The 23,739-nt window shown below is 45.2% G+C and overlaps 1 protein-coding gene across 2 annotated transcripts in view; it reads right to left on the reverse strand.

Annotated features, from left to right (window-relative positions):
- RINL (Ras and Rab interactor like) overlaps window positions 1-23,156 on the reverse strand; it is a 62,176-nt gene extending 39,020 nt beyond the window's left edge. The window contains exons 1-3 of one of the 2 annotated variants that reach the window (XM_069206898.1): window positions 22,955-23,155; window positions 20,866-21,261; window positions 12,046-12,741 (exon numbers count right to left, since the gene is read on the reverse strand). In XM_069206898.1, the coding sequence (XP_069062999.1) occupies window positions 12,046-12,741; window positions 20,866-21,261; window positions 22,955-22,973 (1,111 nt within the window). In that variant the 5' untranslated portion in view covers window positions 22,974-23,155. Of the gene's footprint in view, window positions 1-12,045; window positions 12,742-20,865; window positions 21,262-22,954 lie in introns of both variants that reach the window. The other variant, XM_069206899.1, reaches the window with a different exon arrangement.
- Between the last annotated feature and the right edge of the window lie 583 nt (window positions 23,157-23,739).

Here is a 23,739-nt window from a genome sequence, read left to right on the forward strand (position 1 = left end):
AAATTCTAATGATGATTCAGTGTGGGTCCCTGGGTTCCATTAATGTTAAAGTGGGGGTCCACAGAATTCAAGAGGTTGGGAACCACTGCCTTAGAGGAACAATTCCAGCTTGGTTTTTGCTGTGTCATTTTAATCTGAAGAGCATTCAGCAGCATACAAATCAGCTGTGCACTTACAAGACACTGGCCCTCCATTCTATAACATTTTGATGTAAGGATCTAGTTCATCACTAGTACCTTAGGGAAATAGCTTTGCAGCTCTGAGTTACCCTCTGTCCTCAAGTTTCTCATTCAACTTCTGAGTAGACTTGATCTAAACTTGGGCTCGTGACCACAGAATTGTACCACTTCCTGTCAAGCACCGGCGACATTGTCTGTTCTCAGGCACGAATAAAGCCCTCACAAACTCACGGAAACCACAGAAGCAGACAGAAAATTCTCAGAGTTGAGCACCATGTTTTTGAACCTACTGGGCCATGAAGCGTTATCTCCCACTACACAATGTCTCCACTCTGAGATACATTTAGAATTGACTTCATTCCTTTCAGCACACACACCGGGCGATATTAGAAAGTTCATAAAAAGGACATTTCTTGACAAGATGAGGCTGCAAGGATTTAATTGCTAGTTCCAGTTTAATAACAAGCACTGTTCCCCCTAAAGAGACACAGTCTGAAGTGGGAGTGGCCCATTACTACTAAACTTCCAGCTGTTCACCAGTTTGAGCATTAAACTACAGAAAGACTTTCACATTAAAAAAATACAGAAAACTAAACACAATTTGAAATATGCACACCGTCAAACAATCTCAGCCTTCACTTGGTCGACCACTGCTCAGCAGCAGGCTCTGAGGTGGCACAAAAAAACAAGCATTTGCAATGCAACGGGTCTCGCGTTTGCTCATGTTAGAGCTGATAGCGTTGTAAACTCCTAACACGACTTTTCACCTATCGGCAAAAGTGCATTTATGTACGTAACACGAAAAAGTGCAATCACCTGTGTAAAGCGCTCGACTTATGCCAATCGAAATCGCGCTAGGAAAATAGAGAAAAAGTAGTCCACGAGCCGGACAGAAAACAGCGAGCCTCGCATGTTTTATGTACTTGGTCGATGCGCTCGAGTAGGGCTAGCCACCGGAAAAGGCATGATGTGTGCATGCCTTTGACTAATGAAAGCAAGCAGATTTTAATAGGCAAGCCCACGAACCAATGAAAAACACTGACGTGACGTCGACAGGGCTCTGAGCCCTTTTCTAATACCTAAAGCGTCTCGATGCGATACGCATGCGAAGCAGGCTCGACCCTAATGATGCATTAAGTTAATTCAATCCCCGCCATTGCAAAGCACCGCTTCACCCACGTGCCTTCTCCTTGCATTTGGACCATAGTTCTTTGTGCCACAAAAAGGCAGCTGAAAATTCACCTGATTGTTATTACAATTGGCACTAATAACTCAACACGTGACTCTGGTTAACGTCACTAAAAGCGGGCACGGATTCCTAATTTGTGAAAATTTTACTGGCTTGATGTGAAACCTATAAATGGAATAAACACTTCATTTGTGAGAGCATTTTCACCAAAAAGTGACAAAGCCCGTAGATCCGTTTTTTTTTACAATGAAAAGCCTCAGAGAGTCGCTTATGAAGTGAAAGAACATTTATAAGGCTTTAGGTTTTAAGAGGGTACTTTAATATGCTAGTAGTCTCAGGGGATGCAACGGAGGATAGAAAAACCATTGCGGTTGAGATTGTACAGTGCACACTGCTAGGAAGTGTGATAAGTTATCCACTGTGCTCAGGAGGCTGCTGAACATTTACTGTGACACCTACTACAAGGAAAATCCAAGGCTGTCATACGTTCAATGGGACAGAACCAACACCTTTATGCATGCATGTATTGGTATATATATATATATATATATATATATATATATATATATATATATATAGAGATATAGATATAGATATAGATATATATAGATATATATATAGTCCCAACTTAGATTAATGTTACATTGGATTTCTACAGTATCATGTATCACTTGCGGTAGGCAAAATGTGTATTCTTCGACACTGGTGACAGCCCTCCATCGCTCCATGGAGTGGCTAGTCATAAAAGAATTACATAAGCCTAATGATAAGCTTGACATCTTTGTCAGCATCTGGGGAGCCTTCTTAGAATCAGAAGACACTACCACCTAGTGACCCTTCTCCTGCCTAACTCTCCTCCTCCCCCTGAACAGCTGTCAAACCTGTAGACTTGTTGTCTATACACAACCCTATTGTGAGCCAGTTTACTAGACCTGTGTTTCCTCCACAAGAATTTCAATAAATACATAAAGGGACAGCACCAGAACTTCACAGCAAAGGAGCTATAATTTTACTAGTTCAAATATTAACCTCTCCCCCTCCCCTCCTAAGCCTTTTTTGACGTTTGGTGTCATTCACACTTAGACTCCCTTAACGTTTTGTCCACGTAAGGTCTCCATGCCAAGATTGTGCCATTTTTTCCCAACATTCTGCAAATCTAAAAGTACCCAAGGTTTGTGGATTCCTCTGGTGGGGACCAAGAAAATGAGCAAAATATAGCAAAATTTTGACTTTTGGGGGGAAAATGGATAAAAAAGGGCTGCAGAAGAAAGTGTCTGTTTTTTTCCCTGCTAGTGGCATCAACAAAGGGTTTATGGTGCTAAAATCACCATCTTACCAGCTTTCAGGATCAGGCAGACTTGAATTAGAAAAACACATTTTTCAACACAGTTTTGGCATTTTACAAGGACATAGTCAAATTCTCCTATTTTTTTGTGATTTCGACTTTCTTCCAGTTAGTGGAAGAAATGGGTGTCAAACCAACGGTGGATTCCGGAAAGCTATACATTCCTGAAGAGTAGACAAAATTCTGAATTCTGCAGGGTTCATTTCTGTAGATCCCTTAAAGTTTTCCTATTGAATGTAACCGTTGAAATAAAATAACAAAAATGAAATTAAGTTGAAAACAACAGCCATTTGTGTCTATGGTTTCATCTGTAACTTTTTCTAAGTATGGTCGATTTTCAAAAGCAATATACTGTTACGTCTGCTGGACTCTTATTTTTGAAGGGATATTTAGGGCTTGTAGCTTCACCAAGAACCAGAGGTACCCAGAGCCAGTAACTGAGCTGCGTCTTTCAATGGTTTTTCATTGTGTACTCGGTATACATCAATTTATATCGTAAAAAATAAATCGTGAAAAGTAGGTATTAAGGAAACCAATGTATTTCCAAAATGGGCACAAGATATGGAGTTTAGAAGCAGGGGTTACTTGCACATCTCTGACTTTGTTGCTACCCATACTAGCATGTGAATTAGAGGGTATTTCTCAAAACTACTTTTTTCTTACACATTGTCTTACAGTTGGAAGGTGCAAATGCAGAGAAATACAATTGATAATAACACTTATTCTACTATTCTGTGTTCCTTTAAGTCTCCAATTAAAAATGGTACCTCACTTGTGTGGGTAGGCTTGGTGCCCACAACATGAAACGGCCCAAAACACAACATGGATATATTCAATTTTTCGGTTTGTTGCGAAGTGGGTAGATGTGGTTTTTGAGCCCAACCTCAGCTGGCACCTAGAGAAATCTAGTAAACCTATGCATTTTTGATAACTAGACAACTAGGAGAATCCAGGGTGGGGTGACTTGTGTGGCTCTCACCAGGTGTTTTACCCAGAATCCCTAGCAAACCTTAAGCTTTGACTAAAAACACAGTTTCCTCACATTTCTGTGATGGAAAGCTCTGGAATCTGCACAAAGCTACTAACAACCTTACACCCAGCATTCTCCTAAGTCTTCTGATCAATATGGTACCTGTCTTGTGTGGGTAGGCCTAGTGCCCGTGACAGGAAACAGCATGGATACTTCAAATGTTTCCACACAAAACTGACCTGTTTTTTGCAAAGATGGTAGCTGTATTTTTTAGGCATAAGTTTAGCCAGCACCTTGAGAAACCTAGCAAACCTGTACATCTTTGAAAACTAGATGCCTAGGGAAATCCAGGTAGGAGTGACTTGTGTGGCTCCCACCAAAGTTTTTGTCTATCCAGAATCTCTTGCAAACCTCAAAATTTGTCAAACATCACATTTGCCTCACATTTCTGTCATGGAAAGTTCTGGAGTCTGAGGGGAGGCACAAATGTCCTACCACTCAGTCTTCCCCTCAGTCTCCCTATAAAAATAATACCTCACTTGTGTGGGAGGGCCAAGTGCCCACAACAGGGATGGGCCAAAAATGTGTATAGTTTTAGGGTGAACCAAAGCGGGTCGAAAAGGGAGTTTTTTTCTTTTTTTTAAAGATGTGTGTAGGCTGACTCTGCTTTGGGCACCCACACAAGTGAGGTATCATTTTTATCAGGAGACCAAGGGGAACGCTAGGTGGTAGGAACTTTGTGGTTTATTTCTGTTTCTGGAAGAATATGGTGAAGAAATGCAAGTAATATGTGTTATTTTAGTTCCATTTTGAGGTTTGCAGGGCAATGTGGATAAGAAAATAGTGTGGGAAGGATGCGAAGCACACCAACCTGGATGCCCTCAGATGTCTAGTTTTCAGAATTGTCTGGGTCTGGTAGGTTTTTCCAGGTGGCAGCCTACTCAAGCCCAAAAAGTGCAGCTGTTCACGATAGCAAGTGGGATGATACTGGGCGTTAGCCAAACTCTCCTGGCCTACTTTGTAAAAACAACACCCAACAAAATTAAATATCCTCTTGCTTGCCATTGGGGTGAATGGAGGCACTGGCATGCCCATTGTGGGCAGCCCACGCCCCTCTTTTATATATAAAATAAAAAATTCCTGGTGTCTAATGGGCTCACCCCTCCCTCTCCCCCGGGCAGATCAGCAGTAATAACCCCCACCTGCCCCCCAGGGGAGGCAGAAAGACTGTTTGCGTCTGGGAAGGGGTGGGGGCACTGGCATGCCCATTTTGGTCACCCACCCCTATAAGTGAAAAAACAAATCCCTGGGTCTAGTGAACTTTCTGCCCCCTAGGGTTGGCAGGTCAGGGGCTATTGCTCCCATCTGCCCCCCTGGGTGGGGGCAGAAAACTGTTTCCCTTTTTGGGTGGGGGGCATGGACATGGCCATGTTGGGCAGCCCCCACCGATACAAATAAACACAACAAGTAATCCCTGGTGTCCAGTGGGCTGTGCACCCCTCCTCCTAGAGGGGCAGATGGGGGTAATTGCCCCCATCTGCCCCCTGCGGGAGGCAGAATGACTGTTCCCATTTGTGTCTGGGGGAGTGGGGGCATTAGCATACCCATTGTGGGCAGCCCCACCCCTATAAGTGAAAAAACAAATCCCTGGGTCTAGTGGACTTTCTGCCCCTCATTGTGGGCAGCCCCCAATCCTTCTTTTATAAAAAATAAATCCTTGGTGTCTAGTGGTCTTTCTGCCCCCCTAGGGGGCTGAAGGACTTTGTGTCTGGGGAGGTGTGAGGGCATTGCTGGCATGCCCATTTTGGGCAGCTCCCAGGCCTATAAATTAAAAAACAAATCCCTGGTGTCTAGCAGGCTTTCTGCCCCCTCCCCTGGCAATAGTCACCACCTACTGCCCAGGGGGGGAGGGTGGTGGCAGAAAGGCTGCTCCTATTTGTGTCTGGTACGGTGAAGGCACTGTCATGCCCATTATGGGCAGCCCCCACCCTCTTTTATATAAAAAAAAAATCCCTGGTGTCTAGTGGGCTTTCTGCCCCGGCGTGGGGGTGGGGGGGCAGAAAGATTGATTATGGCACAAAATTAAGGGGGCTGCTGCTTCCCCTCCCCTGGTATCTAGTGGGTAGATTCCTGCTTGGGGATCGCCCTCCAGCAGAAATCCCCTAGCAGGCATCCACTACAGAAGGGAGCCATTGGAAAGGGGAGATTCTCCCCTTTCAAATGATACCGCTCCCGTCTGCCTAGGTGCTCGGGGCTAAGATAGCCCCACGAGTACATAGGTAGTGAAAGTGAAATTAGCCAATTGGCTCATTTCACGTTCGTTTTCAGTGAAATTACCTTAGCACGCTGCTTGTCATTTCACTGAAACTCTTTCCCAGCTCCTGTGGCTATTTTTACAAAAAACAAATCCCTCTGCTTAGGGCTGTGTGATGATTACAGAATGGTTCCGCCTGGCGCACACGAGCGTCGGTGAGCATGACAGAACCATTCCGTCATGTGCAATGAAGGGTTAACACTGGTTTGAACTCCTAGTTGTGCTAGTGCTTTGACTCGTAGGGGGCGGAGGAGGGAGGGGAGCAGGTGGTGCTTGACTGTACTGTGATGTCGGCTGGAATTGTGACTGGGCTGTCCAGAGAGCAAGGAGTTCACTGGAGACAACCGAGCTCCATCTGTTTGAGGCTCTGTGGAACCAGGCTTTTTAGAAGCTAGTACTTGGTGGTTCTTCCTCATGCTGTACCACAAATACGGTGTGCATGCATATTGGGCGGACACGCGGACGAATCACTTGCCAAAATGTATTGTACTGATAATTGCACCCGGTCCTTTGAAAATGGAGATTCCATTGTTTTTTTCTTTAGTTATCTCATCCTCTACTGAGGAAGTGTTCGATGCCATACTTAACAGTGCCTCCAAAAATGCCCCATGGCCAGATGGAGTACCTATGGATCTGTATAACAGAATCTCAGGAGTGCTGGGCCCCCCTTCTTGCTAGCATTTATAAATTCAGCGTGTAAAGCTGGTATTCCATCTTCCTGGCACACATCTTTAATTGTACCAGTATATAAAAGGGGGAATGTGCAGGAACAGAAACGTTACTAACCCATCCCCTACTTGTTTCCACAATAAAGATCATTAGCAGAACTGTCTTGGATAGGATGCTGCTCTGAACCTCGAAGAATAATACTATGCTCTTGGTTCAATATAGGTTTAGGAAAGGGCTTGGAACAACTGAACAACGTTTAAATCTGCATCTCTTAGTGAGTAAATATAACTCAGCAAACCACAGCTCTCTACATCTAGCATTTCTGGACCTGTGCTCGGCATTTGATTGTGCCAACAGATCAAAACTTGGGGACACTTTAACAGCCATAGGTCTTGAAGGAGGGCTGGTGGCCTTCTTCAGATCTTTGCATCTTGATCTAGTTGTTTCTGCAAGATGTAGGGGGGAGGGAAATGGTCTGACACTTTTCCTCCAAGGCTGGGGAGGTTGGTCCACCAGAGATGTGTGCTGGTTCCCATTTTGTTCCCATTCTATTTAAACAGATTAGAATATTTTCTTGTGCTCTTAGGGTCGGCTATCCCGTTTGTTAACAAACAAAAAAGCCATTCCTGCACTATGTATGCAGATGATGACGAACTGCTTGCCAGAACTGCAAAAGCCCTTAGTTCCTTGCTTGTCTCTTTTATCTTCTACATGAAACATCCTGATTTGTAAAAGAACATTTCCAAAACCTTTACTATGGTCTGTTACTCCAAAAATGTGAAAATCTGCTGTATGAGCTTCAAAAACAGGAATATTCAGAAACCGACTCAATTTTCTTATCTTGGCCTAAAAGCTCCTGTGTTGCTGATAGGAAAAATCGTTTCTTGCAGGCAGATTGGCATGATTTTTTCTCTGGTTTCCTCTATTGGGAATAAGCCCATTCGCCCTTGAGATTTACAGGAAAATATGTATTCCCATCCTAACTTATGGTGTGGGTGTATGGGGGTTATAGGGATGTGGGCTGCATTCACGTTGAAGGAAACTGTACCAACGTATTCTTGGGGTTCCCTTGACAACATTGCTCTTTGTTCCTCACTAGGAAATGGGTCTGGATTATGTTGAGGACTTGATCAAACGTGCCCGTTACTCTTGTGTTATCAATCTGGTGCAATGAACAGGTTTGCTTAAATAAAGAGATTATGGTAGACTGCCTCTCATGTGCCAATAGGAATAGAATTCCTTTGCTCAACTACATCAGAGATACAGCCTTTGCTCTTGGCTGCCATCTACTTTCGAGAGACCTTCTGATCTTTGCAAGAAAGCTAAAGGGTGGCTAAGGGAATGTTTCCTTCAGCTAGGAGGACCAATAGGGAGGGCAATTAATTAATGGAGCCCCCTCCGTGACAGCCTATTGCCTAGAACAAAAGTTGTTGGGGGTAGCGCCCTATTTGGACCTGGTTCCAAGTTCCTTGGAGCGTATGCTAGTGACCAGGTTCAGGCTGGGATCTACTGGATGGATATTATGTTTTCCTCAAGGTCAGTTTGAGTCCTCCAATATATGAATTTGTCCATGTGACAAGGTCTCTATCCAGACTTTGCTGCACTTTGTCTTTTTTTTGTAACTTTGCTCAACGTTTTTTAACATCTCTTTTACCGAAGTGCAAATTTACCAGGTGTAGAGTGGCATGGCTTTTTTGCAGCAAATTGATTGTCTTGAAGTTTGTTCAGCTGTAGGTTAATTTTTAAAGTCTGCTATATGCTCACCTAGTGTAATGATTTTTGTAATCTGATTATTGTTTTATCGGTTGACCATGTGTGTATGTATTGGATATATATATAAAACATTTTTTTACTATTTTATGGTAGATCCTGTATTTTGGGGTCTTAACTGTGTTTTTGGTGTTTTATATATGAATCTGTATTTTTCATGATTGCTTTTAAGTGATTGCATAAAGAGCACTTATTGACTGGTTGATTGAACTGGGGTTTGCTTTCCTAGTAATGAAAATGTTTGAATTGGTATGAGCTCTTCAGCAGATATGCTGTAAAATGGCATGGTGGGCAATGCAAGTTTTTCTTGCACATAGGAGAGTCACTATACAAATAGAAGCAGTGCATGCTTTGCTCAAAAACACACTTCATACACACTACAGGCAGTGGAGTGTCATATAGGGGAGCAGAATGGAGTGTTCCTGAGTGGCATAGAGTGGTGTACAGTGGAAAGAACTGGATTGTTACGGAGTTGCGTGGAGTGGTGGAGTGTTGTGAAGGGTGTAGAGTGTTGTACAGTGGAAGGGCATGGAGTGGAGTAGAACTGAATGGAGTAGAGTTTAAGAGTGGAGTACAGTGGAGTGGCATAGAGTGTCGTGGAGTGGGTAGAGTGAAGTGGCATAGAGGGTGTTGCGTAGAGTGGAGTAGAGCATTGTTGAGCAGAGTGGTGTAGGAGAGTGGAATGGCAGAGTGGAGTAGAGTGTTGTAGTGTGCAGTGGCGTAGAGTGGAGTGACACAGAGTGTCAGAGTAAAGTAGCATAGAGTGGAGTGGAATGGCTGAGTGCAGTAGTGTTTTGCAGAATACAGTGGCGTAAAGTGGCATGAAGTGGCATAGAAGGAGCTGCTAGAGCATCATAGTGGAGTAGTGTTGTAGAATGTAGTGGCATGCAGTGGAGTAGAGTTTAATGAAGTAGAGCATCAGAGTGGAGAAGAGTGGTACAGAGTGGTGCAACATAGATTGTAGTGTCACAGAGTGCAGTAGCATAGAGTAAACTGCTTCAGAGTAGAGTTCAGTGGCATAGAGTTGAGTAGAGCAATATTAGAGTGGAATGGTGCAGGGTAGAGTGGACTGGTGCAGGGTGGATTGCAGAGGTGTAGAGTGGCGTGCAGTGGTGCGGAATAGATTGGACGGGTGTAGAGTGATACATAGAATAGTGGCCTCTAGTGTAGAGGCATAGAGTGTAGAGGCGCTGTGTGTAGAGGCGTAGAGTGTAGAGGCGTAGAGTGTAGAGGCATAAAGTGCATTAGCGTAGAGCGGCATTGAGTGGTGCAGAGTAGAGTGGCACAGAGTAGAGTGGCGCAGAGAACAGTGGTGTAGAGGAGAATAGAGTGTCATAGAGTGCAGTAACATAGGGCGTAATGGTGTAGTGTGGCACAACGTACAGTGGCGTAGTGTGCAGTAGCACAGAGTAGCATTCAGTTCAGTGGCAGAGAGTGCAGTCTTGCACAGTAGTGTTGTAGAATGTAGTGGAATATAGCACAGTAGGGTTGAGTGCAGGGGCACAGAGTACAGCAGTGCAGAGTAGAGTGGTGAAGAGTAGAATGTTGCAGAGTAGAGTTGTTGCACAGAGCAGTGGTGTAGAGGAAAGTGTTGCAGAGTAGGATAGAGTGGCAGAGTGGCAATGGTGTTGAGTGGCATAGTGTGCAGTGCAGAGTAAATATGCCACACAGCCAAGCAGGGCTAAGGAAAATAGTGCTGTGGAGAGTGTTAGATATGAGGATGAAGAGCACTGTCAGACCTGACTGTTGTTACCAGCACTGGTATAGCAGAGAGTGTTGATGTTCAGTGGCAGAGTTTTACAAGTTATACAGTATGTGAAATGGGTGGCTTTTACAAACCAGTAATGAAATGCATTGGTAAAGCGATGTGTTGGGCCTAATACTCAATCAACACATATTACTGCAAGTATGCAGAAAAACAGAGTGAGTGATAAATGTGTGCTCCCATTCCTATCAAGCACTGGCAAAGCCAATAGGTCTGGCCTTTGTGACCTATTGGCGTTGCCAATGGGTCATACTTGCTGCACCGGGATGGTGTGCAGTATTGCTAAAGAATTTTCTTTTTTAAGTTTGACGTGGATAGCCACGTCATTTTGTAAACAAACACTTGCTTGGGCCTACAAATTGACACAGGTACTTTTTTACAATTATTATTTTTAGGTATTGATCTGAGTTGGACATATGACTAAAAAGAACAAGCATTTGCAATGCACTAGGGTCTCACATTTGTCGTAGTTACAGCTATTCACAGTTGTAAACTCCCAACCGGATTTTTCTTGCATTAAAAGAAAAAAACAGCGCGATCACACTGCTACAGTTCACACCTATCGGCAAAAGTGTGATTATGAACGTAACCGGCAAAAGTGCAATTAACTGTGTAACAAGGTCGATAGTATGCGAAGCGCTCGACTTCTGCCCAGCGAGATCGCGCTGCGAAAATAGAGAAAAAGTAGTCCACAAACCTGACGGGAAACAGCGAGCCTCGCATCTTTTCTGTACTTGGTTGCTGCGCTCGAGGAGGGCAACCACTGGAAAAGGCATGACGTATGCGTGCCTTCCACTAATCAAAGGAAGCGGATTCTAAAAGGCAAGCCAACTTGCCAATGAAAGACACTGATGTGACATCGACGGGGCTCCGAGCCCTTTCCTAATACCTAAAGCATATCGCTAGCGATACGTATGCGCGTGCACATGCGACGCAGACTCGACCCTAAACAAATGCAAGGAAGGGGGCAAAGAAGCAAAAGGGGAGTCCTGTCCAGGAAAAAAAAAAGTTGTGGGGCCGGGGCAGGAGGGAAGCAAATGGGGAAAGGAAACAAAATCAGAGGGGCAGAGAAGCAGAAGGCAAGACAGAGCAACAAAGAAACCTGTGGTGTGGGCATAGAAATAGAATGCGAGACAGCAACAGGGAAACGACTTCACAAAAGCGCATGGCAAGACAGATGAACATAGGAGGGGTGGAAGAAGCTCACAGCAAGACAGAGCAACAGACGAGGGAGGAAGAAGCAGGGTGACCGCTGAAAAGGCAAGTACTCTACTAGAGTGTTTAACTAAAAAGAAAAAAGTAGCACCAAAAAAAATAACAAAAGAAAAAAACATCGATAAGTGTAAGGCTATAGTATTGCGTTCACCTTCCAGTGGTGCACATGCAGTGTCCTATGTGAGCCCTAAACAGGTGAGAATGTGAATCTTTCCAGCACTTAGTTAAATTAGTCTAAAGGCCAAGCCAGTTTCAATTTCAGGGGTAGTGAAAGCTATGGTCAAGAAAAATTGGCAGCGTTCTGTGTGAGTCCAAGCTCTGTAATCTAAGAAGGTCCTACAAGCCTTAGTAGGGGGGCATTGACATAGCCCTATGTTGGTTTCATTATTTGAGTTATGGTTGTGGGGAGGGGCAAAGTGAGACAGATCAGAATTTCTATGTATGTGGAGAAAGGTTTCTATGTTTCAGGAAGTGTTCTAGGATTAAGGTGCATTTAAATAATAGTGCTATGTTGTTGATACAGAGAAAGAATTGAGACAATTAAATCCATACAAAATTGTTAGGAGAGACGCTTACTGTGGGCATTAAATGCGGTGCAAAGCATTAGGTTTTAAAAGGGTTGAACATACCTAGATCAAAGTCTGATTGGCATCCGTGGTCCAGAGCTGCATGTAACTCTGAACTCTCGCATAGATAAGTTTTGAGGTTTGTCATTGTTTGACGAATTTCCTGTAGCATTTCAGTGCTGGTGAGATGCTGGCTGGGTCCCTTCAACATGTGAGAGAGGAAGCTCTGTAACATTCTCCCAAAGGATGATGGTGGGTCATGGGATAACTCCATAACCCTGTTCGTGATCCTCTTTTGGAGGGGGAGTAGGCTCCCAAAGGCACTGCTCACAACCATGAAACTGTGACGCACTTTGTCTGTGATGGCTGCAGAATGGCGCTTCTTGCGGGGTGATGGCAGCACATTTTGGGAGTCTCCCTCGTCCTCAACACTGCTGACAGATAGGGAGTCCAGCTCAGGTATTGGTGGGAGGAGGAAGCTATCACCAGAGATAAGGGATGATTCAGAGCGAGATTTCATTAGTTTCCAGGTGACAAGATGACCCTCTTCAATCCACGAGGCCCTGTGACGGGACAGGAAGGAACATTTCTCTGGTCCGCCATCCTCAGAGTCTTGTGTTGGGAACCATGGCTTTCTGGTCAACTCTCCCTGTCCCGTGACCTCAGAATCCATCTCCACAGACTCACTCTGAGCAAGGTGTTGCTGAATAGTCTTCCTTCTCACGCTGGCTGAAAGTGGGCTCAGCCTGTCTTCTGCTCCTATTTAGGGTGCGGAATGGTATGAAAAAGAAGAAAGGTGTCAAAAGGAGACACTCGCTACCCTGTAAACAATTACATAATCTCAAACTCTTGAATGAATATCCGCTGCAAACCTGACCCCACCTGATCTTGACAATTGATGTCACTCTGCTAACCTGCTGTCACTACTTAACTCAACTCATGTCTATCATCAAACCAAACTTTAAATTGTTTTATCAACTCATTGCTTTGGCAAAACGGATCCTAATTACATTTCTAAACAAAGGTACGGTCCCTTACCTTACAGACCCCACTTTCACAAGTGATATCCTTCTACAAGTTTTAACTTATCTACTGGTCTTATCTACTAGACTACTATTGAAGACTGAAGTTAATTTTCCAATAAATTGAATGTTTTCAGCCAACCTGACTACCGTTGTTAGAAATGGGGTTTCTGGTTGGCTAGGGTATGCAACTAAGCCAGACAGAACCCACCACTCTAGTCAGTGCAAGTAAGTTACACACCAAAGATAACCTGTGCTCACCCCCTGGTAGCTTGGCACAGAGCAGTCAGGCTTAGCATCAGAGGCAATGTGTAAAGCACAACACACCCACACCAATGACACAATAAATACACCCCAAAAGAGACTCCACACAGGATTGTATCAAAAATATCTTTCTAATATTGTCATTATATATCATGAGATCAAACCAACAAATTAGGAATTTTTTGCATACTAGGCTGACACTGAATTAGGAGTTGGTATCCTGGTAAATGCAAATGGAAATCCCAATGTTATACATGTTAGCATCAGGCATGAAACACAACAAGTGGGTTAGAAGCTACCTTGTAGGTAGTGCCCCTTGGTCTACAAGTACACATCACGAGAAAACATAACCCCCCACGCATCTGCGCTTGTAGTAGAAGGATTACAGTAATCTCATTGAGCTCCCCTGAACCAAGTGAGTTTGTGAGCAATTTGTAGGCCCCGGGAGTACCTGTGTGCATTTTAGTCAGCATACGGTAATGCTGAATTCCAGGTGGGGCAGAAGAGCACCAGCACACTGTTTAAAATGTATACGGTCATGCTACAAGTGAAAGAAAAGATTTCCTTTGCTCCATGGTGGACACCCAGCTGCCAGGCTCTCAAGACCGGTAGGTCCTCAAAGATTGCTGTGCTCAGTAACGGGGTGTGGCACAGATTTCGCAAAGCACTCAATGGACCTCGCTGGGTGTGGAAGCGCAGTCGTCTGCGGAATGTGCAGCATAGCGGCTTGACCACAGTACCTTCCTTGGTGGTGTCGGATTCCCTCTTGTTGATCCGGGAAGTGGGCTCAATAGTCCACTGCAATGGAGGGTAGAGCAGAGGCACCAACCACTTTCTTGGTGCTGTCGCTCCTCCTTGGGGCGATCGTTGCTAACATTAGTGGGGATTCCTCCCTCTAGGGACAGCCGGCGTAGGCCCAAGGAAAACCTGATTCTCTGGTGACGCACCAAACCTATGCTTGACTTGTGGTTCGCACACACTCGGCCTCAGCGGCATGATCCGGGGAGAAAGGACAAACGCTGAATGCAGTACCATCTTTTCTGGATGAGACCGGGATCAGTGCTTCCCACGTGTTATCACCACAGCACACACTCTATGCGGAAGGGTGTACGAAGCAATCCTTCACGAATCCAGGGCCAAGGTGTAGCGCTAGCAGACTTGCAAAAGGTGGAGAAAGGAGCGCACACCAGGCACTTACATTTACAGTTGCCAGGGGCAACAATCAGCGCTTGTCCCTCGCTGGACTCCTGGGAGAACACTTGGGAGGGTCCAAACAAACAACAGCGGGCAGGCAGCACAGAAACTCCAATGACGATCCTTCCTGGTAGTCCCACAGAGCCTTGGCAGGACAGGACACGAGCAGCTGGCAGCAAGGCAATATGCAGAAAAGCAATCCAGTCAGTCATTTATGCCACCCAGCAGGTAGTAGTCAACAGGGCAACAGCAGAAGAGCAGTCCAGATGAGTCCTTTGTGCAGTGCAGCAGTCCTTCTGACGGAGGTTCACTATCAGTTCCAATAGTGCTCTAAAAACATGGAGTCTGAGCCCCTGTCCTTATAGTCAAAAATGTATTTCTTCAAGTGGTGAATTCAAAGGAACCCTTTCAAGTGTAACACAACCCTTTTATCCAGACATCAGTAGGTAGTAAATCAGCCCTTTGTGTGAGGGTAGGACACAGCCTATTGTCATGTAAGTTGTGAATGACCTCTCCCAAGTAAGGATGATTATCAGTATGCAGATGTCTCTCCTGTCATACCCAGCCACTCCTGTGTTGTGGCTGTCTGGAAAGTATGCACAAAGAGTAACTGTCACTCTGTCCTAGACGCGGACTGGAATCAGGCTGCAAAACACTAGAGTTAAAAGCACGGAGAAATGCCTACTTCCTAAAAGTGGCATTTCTAAAATAGTAATGTAAAATCTAACTACACCAGTAAGCAGGATTTCTCATTTCCATTCCAAACATACCAAACATGCCCACACTACTCCTTCCAGATCAGAAATTACCATTCAAAAGTATATAATGGAATTTCCAATGCTAACCTACAAGGAGAGCAGCCCTTGCAGTAGTGAAAAACAAAATAGGTTGTTTTGTCACTACTAGGACATATAAAACATAAATGTACATGTCCTACCTTTTTACCTACACAGCACCCGGCCCATATGGCTACCTACGGCCTACCTTAGGGGTGACCTAGGTTTAGTAAAAGGGGAGTTTAGGCCTTGGTAAATAGTTTGAATGCCAAGTCAATGTGTCAGTAAACTTGCACGCAGGCGCTGCAGTGGCAGTCCTGAGACAGATTTGAAAGGCTACTTCTGTGGGTGGTGCAATCAGCGATGCAGGCCCATTAGTAGCATTTCAGTTACAGGCCCTGGGTAAATGAGATACCATTTTACAAGGGACTTACAGGTAAATCAAATATGCCAAACAGGTGTACGCCAATCACACCATGTTTGAAGCGAGAGAGCACATTCACTTTAGCACTGATTAGCAGTGGTAAAGTGCCCAGAGTCCTAAAGCCAACAAAAAGAAGGTCAGAAAAATAGAAGGAGGAAGGCACAATGTCTGGGGATAACCCTGCAGAAAGGGCAATTTACAACAACCATGCTTGTCATCCTCAGAAATTTCCCAAACATATCCATTAACTCCTTTATAAAAATGAGCACCAATAGCAACCAAAACTCTTCTTCCTAGTATTGGTCCCCATCATAACTTGCCCTTTCAATTTATGTTTAGCTTCACCTCTAGATTGACTACTCTACTTTGAACTGGCTTGCGCCGTAATTCTTTTTTCAACAAAGCTCCAACTCTTGTGTTAACTTACCTTCTTACCCTCACACCAACTTCTATCTTACTTTTCATCTAAAAGCTCCATTCCAAACTCTTCTCAGTTTGGAACCAGGTAAAGTTCCTACTCAGTTCCTGAGTTGCGGCAAATCCCATGAATACATTACCAGATCTTGGGAGTAATGCCCATCCTACCACTTCTTCTCAACTATCCATTTAAACTGAAATCCTGACGAGCTCACCTCCTGGATTTAAGACCAACTCTAATTCTCCCTCATCCTCTAAATGTACAGCCAACCTCCTACTTAAATTCATAGACTGTTGCTGCACTAATACCCTATGCAGTTTACACCATTACCAGTGGACCAGCCCTAGTTCTAATGCGCCTTGGTGACTTAGGTCCAAGTGACTTACATCTAGAGTAAATCAGCAGTACACAACATTCTAAGCCAGATTCCTTACCTAAGCACATGCTGAGTGTTTGGATGGTAGTGAAGGCTATGTCACATTCCACTAGCTTGACATTGGCTGGTTTTCATGTGTTTTCTATCCATGGGCAATATCTGAATAAACTGAGTTATGCTGATTTACAAATACAGTGTCTAGGCAGTGATTGCTAGTAAATGTGTATAAAATGTACTTTTTTTAACCTGTACCAGGAAAGGGTAGACAACTGGAGTGCCCTTGTAAAATGTGTACAGTTCACTCATGACTGGTGTCTGTACCTTCCCCTCAAAGTGGTTGCCATACATAAGAATTGTGTGATTGAGAAATGGTGTGGAGGATGAATGATGTCCTAGAGACGCCACAGTGAAAACCTGCACAAGATTTTTGTCTTTAGCCCATCCAGGTGGAGTGAGGTGACAGCTGGCATGCTTCAATCCTTGTGCCTTTGTCATAGTACCCTATGGTTGCCTGGTGAGCTGACAGAATGTACATTTGCTTATTTATTAGCCAGCTTCTTCCTGTCAACACACCTGAGCTTCCCTTCACCTCGTTGCTTTGTGCTGGGTGTCATCTAACAATGGGCAAATCTTGGCTGAGCAAATCTGATCTGTAAATGTCATAGAATGACCAGTTGATATCAAGTATCCTCTAAGTTCTAGAGAGCTTAGGAAGAAGGTGAAAAGCCCAAGAAGATGCCCTGTAGGGATAGTTATGGAAATGTGAACGGAGGTAAGTTGGCTGTGACATCTCAGCAAGGTTCTGTTATGCACCAGCCCAGATAGACTTTTGCAAGGAAAAGAGCTGTGTTACTCTCACGTGGCAAGTAATTTGCCTAGAAACTGGAGAAGCCCTTCTCCTGTCACCTTCCTTGGAAGAGCTCTTGGTGTGACAGAAACCTGCACTGAGGTAGACCTAAAGAAGTGAGCCACCAAGGAGCATTGACAAACTTGTAGCTCAGGAGGCCTGATCTGATTGAACAACCTTCAGAAGAGATTTCAAGACTGTAGTTATGATGAGCCTGCATCATCCCTGCACCTGACTTTGTTGCAACATTTATCAGTCTATTTTGAGGCTCAGCGGGGCACTGAAACTCTTACTGAGAAAATACCACTTTCAAATTAAAAGCCCCTGAATTTTTTGGGCTCTCAGGGGACGTACTTTGAATGCAAGCCCAACTCCAGCACTAGCAGTTCCCCTTCACTGAACTGTGATTGTTAGACCATTTTGGACTTCAACCTACCTTTTGTCTCTTCCTTTGTCCATGGAATGGTGTCCCATGGTTAATACTGCCGTTGAGTCATTGTGAACTAGTGCACCTGCTTCCTCTAACATCACTTTACACTTTGGTAAGATCTTTGCAGTATTACATTTTAATATCAAATCCAGAACATTGTGTCACCAGAATACTGTGGACAAAATATTGAACACCAAAATACCAATGGCTAAGTACATCTAGGCAACTGTAGGTTTAAATAAATTCAGATATTTTGTACCTTGTCGATTATATATAAAAAAATGCACTGGCTGTCGCCAGTAGGTAGTTATAGTTAGGAACTGGTTTCCATAGGAAGCACATTTTTTGTTTTGCCAGTAACGTTGGTGCCATTTCACAAACTTTTTGCAGTCACTTCTGCGACAGACACAGGATCTACTTACCTTCAGAAGGCACCTCAAGACTTCAAGGCTGTTCGAGCAGTAGCAGCCCCCCACCACCCCTTGAGACCCTCACAGGTGAGTAATGCGCTTTACAAATACCTTGATTGATTGAAAATTTTCAAAACTAGTTTGCCACTCACTTCAGCTGCTCTCTGGAAAGTTTTGGGGTGATTATTCAAGTGGGGGGCAAGAAAAAAGGGGGGTCCCAAAAGGCATTTTCCCCATGCAGTTTCCCATTGGGATTCTGAACACAACTACAGCCTGAACAACTAAATGGAATTACACAAAATTTGGCAAAAAGCTAGATCTTGGTCCAGAAAGAGTGTTTTTTGTAATTTGGTGTAAATCCGTTCTGTAGTTTTGGGGATAATATAGAAAAAAGATTTATGTATATCTAAGGACACAGCTGGTCTGCAAATCCGGCAGATCTCATCATGAGATCTGATTGACTGTCACCACTTCAACCAGGAAGTAGTGGCAGCCATCTTGGGACTCGGTCGAGTCCCAGAAAAAACTGCAAAAATATAACATGAGGGGGCAGGGTAGCAATACCATGACCTTCTAAGCTTGATGATTGGATCTCACAGGCATCCTGCCGGGGGCCAAAAATGCATTTCTTTTTTTATTTTCCTGCGAATCTGTCGGAATTTAAAAAAAAAAAAGAAATAGCAGGTGGGCCATGACCCGGTGGAATATATAAAATAATTTTAGGGGAGGGCGGCACATGTGCGTTCCCTCCCTGGGCCGATTTCAGCACCAGTTCCTGACACTCCCCAGGGCACGCCCGCTAGTTACAATGGGAGGAGGGGCTCACAGTCCCACTCCCAGGCTGATTTCAGCCCCGGGAACCCCATTACCTGTGACAGATTTTAAAAAATGGGGATGGGGCCATGTGGCCCACACCTCCCTGGGGCCCAGACATGCAGACAAAAGGGAGGGCGGCCGCGTGGCTCTCACCCCCCTGGAGCCATTAATGGCCCTGGGAACCCCATCCCCAGGGCCAGCTGCAGCTATGTCCATGCAAGCACTGGTACAGGCAGGAAAACCTGAGTTTATCCTCACTTGGGGGGGAGTGGAGCAATTTTAAAGCTCCCCACAAGCGAGAGCAAACACTAAGGGCCTGATTTAGATCTCAGAGGAGGGGTTACTCCATCGCAATAGTGACTGATATCCCGTCCGCCGAAATCTAAAAAACAACGGTGTTTCGATTTCGGCGGATAGGCTATCTGTTGCTGTTACCATGGAGTAACCCCTCCGCCGAGATCTAAATGAGGATCTAAACTTGCTCCCAGCGAGCGGGAGCATCAAAAATGCTTCCGCCCGCTGGGAGTGGACTTACCAATTGTTTCCCTGGCCGCACTAAAGCAGGCAGAGAAACACATGAAAAAATTGCTCCCGCCTGTAGGAAGCATCATATTTACCTGCTTCATGCGGGAGGGAGCAATGTTTGCTTTCCAAGCAGCCCCCAACAAAGATGCAGTGGGTGCCCTTGATGGGCTCCAGGGCACCCCCCTCCCCAGTTATTAATTGGATAGACCATAGGGGGTGGGTTCCATGAGGCCAATATTGGCCTGGGGATAGGTGGGGTGCTGAGGAGGGGTTGGGGGGGGGTGGTTGTGTACCTCCTCCCTCCTCTTAATATGGCCGGGCCCTGGGAGATGCAGTCCCCAGGGCCAGAAATCGGCCTAAGAAGGGGGGCTGTGTGCCCCCTCCCATTTACAATATGACCGGGCCCCAGAAGCTGGGGTCCCCGGGACTGAAACAAGCCAGAGGGGGGTCTGCGTGCCCTGTCTCCCACATAAATTAAGCAATGGGCCCTGAGGGATGGTGTCCCTAGGGCCAAATAGAGAGGGGGGCTAAGTACCCCCTTCCCTAAAAAAAATATGTGGCAGGCACTGGGTATGGGGTCCCTTGGGCCAAAATCGGCCCGGGAAGGGGAGCTCCTTGGCCCTCTCCCGTGTTGGCTGTCTTTTGGGGGCTGGTCATAGGCCTGTGCGCCGGCAGTTGGATTAATGTATGGTTATTAAATATTATTTTATGTTAAAAAATAATCATAAAAAGTCACTAAATACATCCTCAACAGAGGGAAGTATAGCTAAGAAACAGAATTAAAAAACCTTCCAAATTAACTGAAAAGAACAAAGGTTACAGGGACGTTATAGTTAGGTGTCAATTTTGTACACACAAACCCATAGAAATTTAGCAGTTATAGTTATACTTATTCCAAGAAACTATAACCCGTGTCTTAAGGTAATTATAGCTCGCGCCTTTGCCATGCACTGATAATTACCCACATATTACATTACTCATGACATCTTCTATGTCATTATTGATAATATCACTGCAACATTTGCAGTGAAATTATTGATGCGAAAACTGTGCATGGTGGGGGTGTGAGATCTAGCTACCTTAGGAGACTTATCGAACCCTCACTCCTAAGTCATTTCTTCGATGAAGGACATCTCATGTTCTAACCCTTCTTCTAGATATAGGGCCAAATACAAAACTAAGTTACATCAAATGAAAACAAATGCAAATCATAACTCGCCTATTGAAACTATGAGATTCTGGTACCATGATTTTGACTCTTCTTGTTAAATATCTGCTGGCACACCTCAACACAATACTCCTTTCATGAAATTACCTATCATCCTAGCATTTTATTAGATACACTTCATTCAAATAGAAAGTTCTCACAGGAAGGCCTTACCTGGAAAGGATCTTTCCATCTCTTTTTCCTCTGGTTGAACTGCCGCAGGAGAATTCTCCTCCCCCTGTGTTGATGGCACAGAAGCGATGGAAATCTTCTTTGCTTTTACCTTGCCAATGCCCCGGTTCCTCTGGCTGTTCTTCAGCCTCATGGTGGGCCTCATCTGGCTCCCTCTGGGCCCCGGCGGGTCCAAAGCGAGCCAGCCATCACCATGCTCATCCAGAAACAGTGGGTTGATGATGCACAGCGCCCCCTTCTCAGAGGTGATCTGGATACTGCACAGCGGCTGCTTCTGAGAGTCCTCAGCAGGTCCAGGGTTCAACACCACCTCCCCTTCTGCTGAACCTGTCATGTTTAAGAGCTCTTTGCTGGGAACAGGAGGTGATGTCCAAAACTCTGATAGACAATCCAGATAACAGGACATAGTAACATTAGGATAGTTTAAAAAAATAGACAAATGAAAAAACATTAGACACAAAGTCACTGTTACAGTCAGATTAACCTGTGGAATCGTGCCCACATGGGTGTCAAAGAATAAGTGTGTAACCAGTGAACATGGTGAACTTCATTAGAAGTAAAATGGCTCTACAACAGAGAAGGTGACCACTGTCACACCACCTATATGGGGGTGGGGGTACCTATGGACAGAGCTGCATAGAGGCAAGGAAAAATCCTTTCTGTTATGACAGCAGACGGCAGAAGCATGGGTGGAGGGGAAATCTTTCAAGAGTAACAGCAATCTGAGGAACATACTGACAGGAGGTATCTTCAGACCATCCATAGGACAAGGTTGAACTCCAAATCCAGGAATCCCATTGGGCCAACAGTGATTAGAACAGTGGTGGAGAGGATCTCTCGAACACGAGCACCCTAAGGGGTAGGTAGGGACCCCTATGATCAAGGCAGCCTATAGGTGCAAGAATTATCTTTTTAGCAAGAGCACCAAGTAGGGGGTAAAGAACATTTGATCTAGGCAGCCATGGAGTAAAAGTTTAATCTCTTAAGCAAGAGCCCCCAAGGGTGCAGGAAAGGAGCCCCACAATCTATGCGTCCTTGGGGGCAAGGGCTGATATCTTCAGCAAGTATACTCAGTGGAGGAGGTAAGGACCTTGTGATCTGAGCACCCTATGGGACAACTTCTGATCCCTTCCAAGAGCTATAGCATTACCCGTTCCCATGAGGTGAAAGTCAATGGACGGAGGAGTAACAAGTCTACCCTCCTTAACTAAACTCACTGGGATTTGTAAACCAGCAGTGCAAAAGGTGTTATTGGCGCCAAGGATGGCGGGGTTGGTGCGAGGCATTTGGCTGCCCAAAGTATAGTGTCATCTCGATGCCCGGTTGCATTTCAGACTATCGAGGCAACAAACATGGCCCTGAAAAAAACTCAACTACCATGACATGGTCAAGATAATATACAGTTAAGAACAGATACCTACACATACTTGCCTTAAACATATAATAGCAGATAGTATTCTGCAGTCGATATTTTTGCAGGTCATGTGAAAAAGTTAAACTTCTGGTAGTAGGTCACCCTGAGTAGACGCATAGCCCTTCCTAAAAGTGACTGGGGCCGCAGGGACCGAGGATGTCAGCGGCCAATTAAACCTCAATTAAGAATATGTTTTAGTGGTTAACTGGGATGTGGGGGCTTTCACTGGCTGGTATTAGGGACCAAGGCACCCTTGCTATGCCACAGATGGTCAGGGGTCACAACACAATCAGAACACCAACAGGGACAGAGTTTGTCGACATGCTCAAAACAGCGACCAGGTTGTTGAAGGGCACGTCTCTGACATGTTTCCCAGGTCCATGTGTGACTAGCTGCTACAGCCCAGGTTTTTCTTTGAATTTCGGGCATTAATAGTGTTGTTTATTCAATTATAAAACCGGGATTACAAATCCCAGAATTCAAAGAAAAAACGGACTGGAGCAGCTGATCCAGCATACAAATGGAAACCTTCGCAGCATCGTGCACCATGGTGGCCACCCTCCCCACGGAACGCCGTAGTAAATAAAAGAGCAAATAAAACTAAACCCTCTCTTCCCCAACCCTATCCGTGCTGCGAAGGTTCAGCGTGAAACTCACTCAGTCCAAGCCCGGCCATGGCCTGCGGGTGAGCTCTGCTCCTGCCGCGGAGGAACGAAGGTGGCGGGCGCGCGACGCAGGGCAGGACATCTCTGAAAAGCAGAAGACGGGTGTGTTTTGCCGTTGCTTCTGTGTCTCAACCAGTTCCTGCGTTTATGTCACAGAAGGGTCTGTCCTCAGCACTGACCCCTCCCCCAGACACCACTCCACTTCCCCCTCGTTTCTTCTCACTTCACTGTGTTCTCGCCTCCTCCCCGTTCACCTCGCGCCACTGTTTCTCCTACACAGAAGCTCCCTGGGCGCCCCCTTCGCTCGGGCTGTACGGTACCCCGCAACAGCGCCCCGTTCTTACAACGCAGACATACGGGACTCGGGTTCGACACACCCAGGCTGGATGACACATTGCCATAAGCATCGCTGCATACATCCTGGACATGCTCTGCTAATGACAACACAACTCTGACATCCCCACAGCGCCGCTGTCGAAGTTATGGTATCAGAGCTTCTCTGTTATTGATAACAGTGCTGCCAACGACATGGTAGCACCTACCTTTCCTCGCCGTGCCCCCCTGCAATTATTGGTATGCGGCAGTGCTTGAAATGGAAAAATAAAAGTGCAGTGCCGGTACTCTCCAATTAAAAGAATTACGTTTTTCTCGAGAGGTGAAGGTACTCTCCCTCTCCAAATAAAGTGCCGGTACTCCGTACCGGACAGTACCGGCCCATTTAAAGCACTGGTTAGGCGACAATATTATTATTAGAGGTGGCATTGATATTTAAAAGAG

The sequence above is a fragment of the Pleurodeles waltl genome, chromosome 9 (assembly GCF_031143425.1).
Source record: "Pleurodeles waltl isolate 20211129_DDA chromosome 9, aPleWal1.hap1.20221129, whole genome shotgun sequence".
NCBI classification, from domain to species: domain Eukaryota; kingdom Metazoa; phylum Chordata; class Amphibia; order Caudata; family Salamandridae; genus Pleurodeles; species Pleurodeles waltl.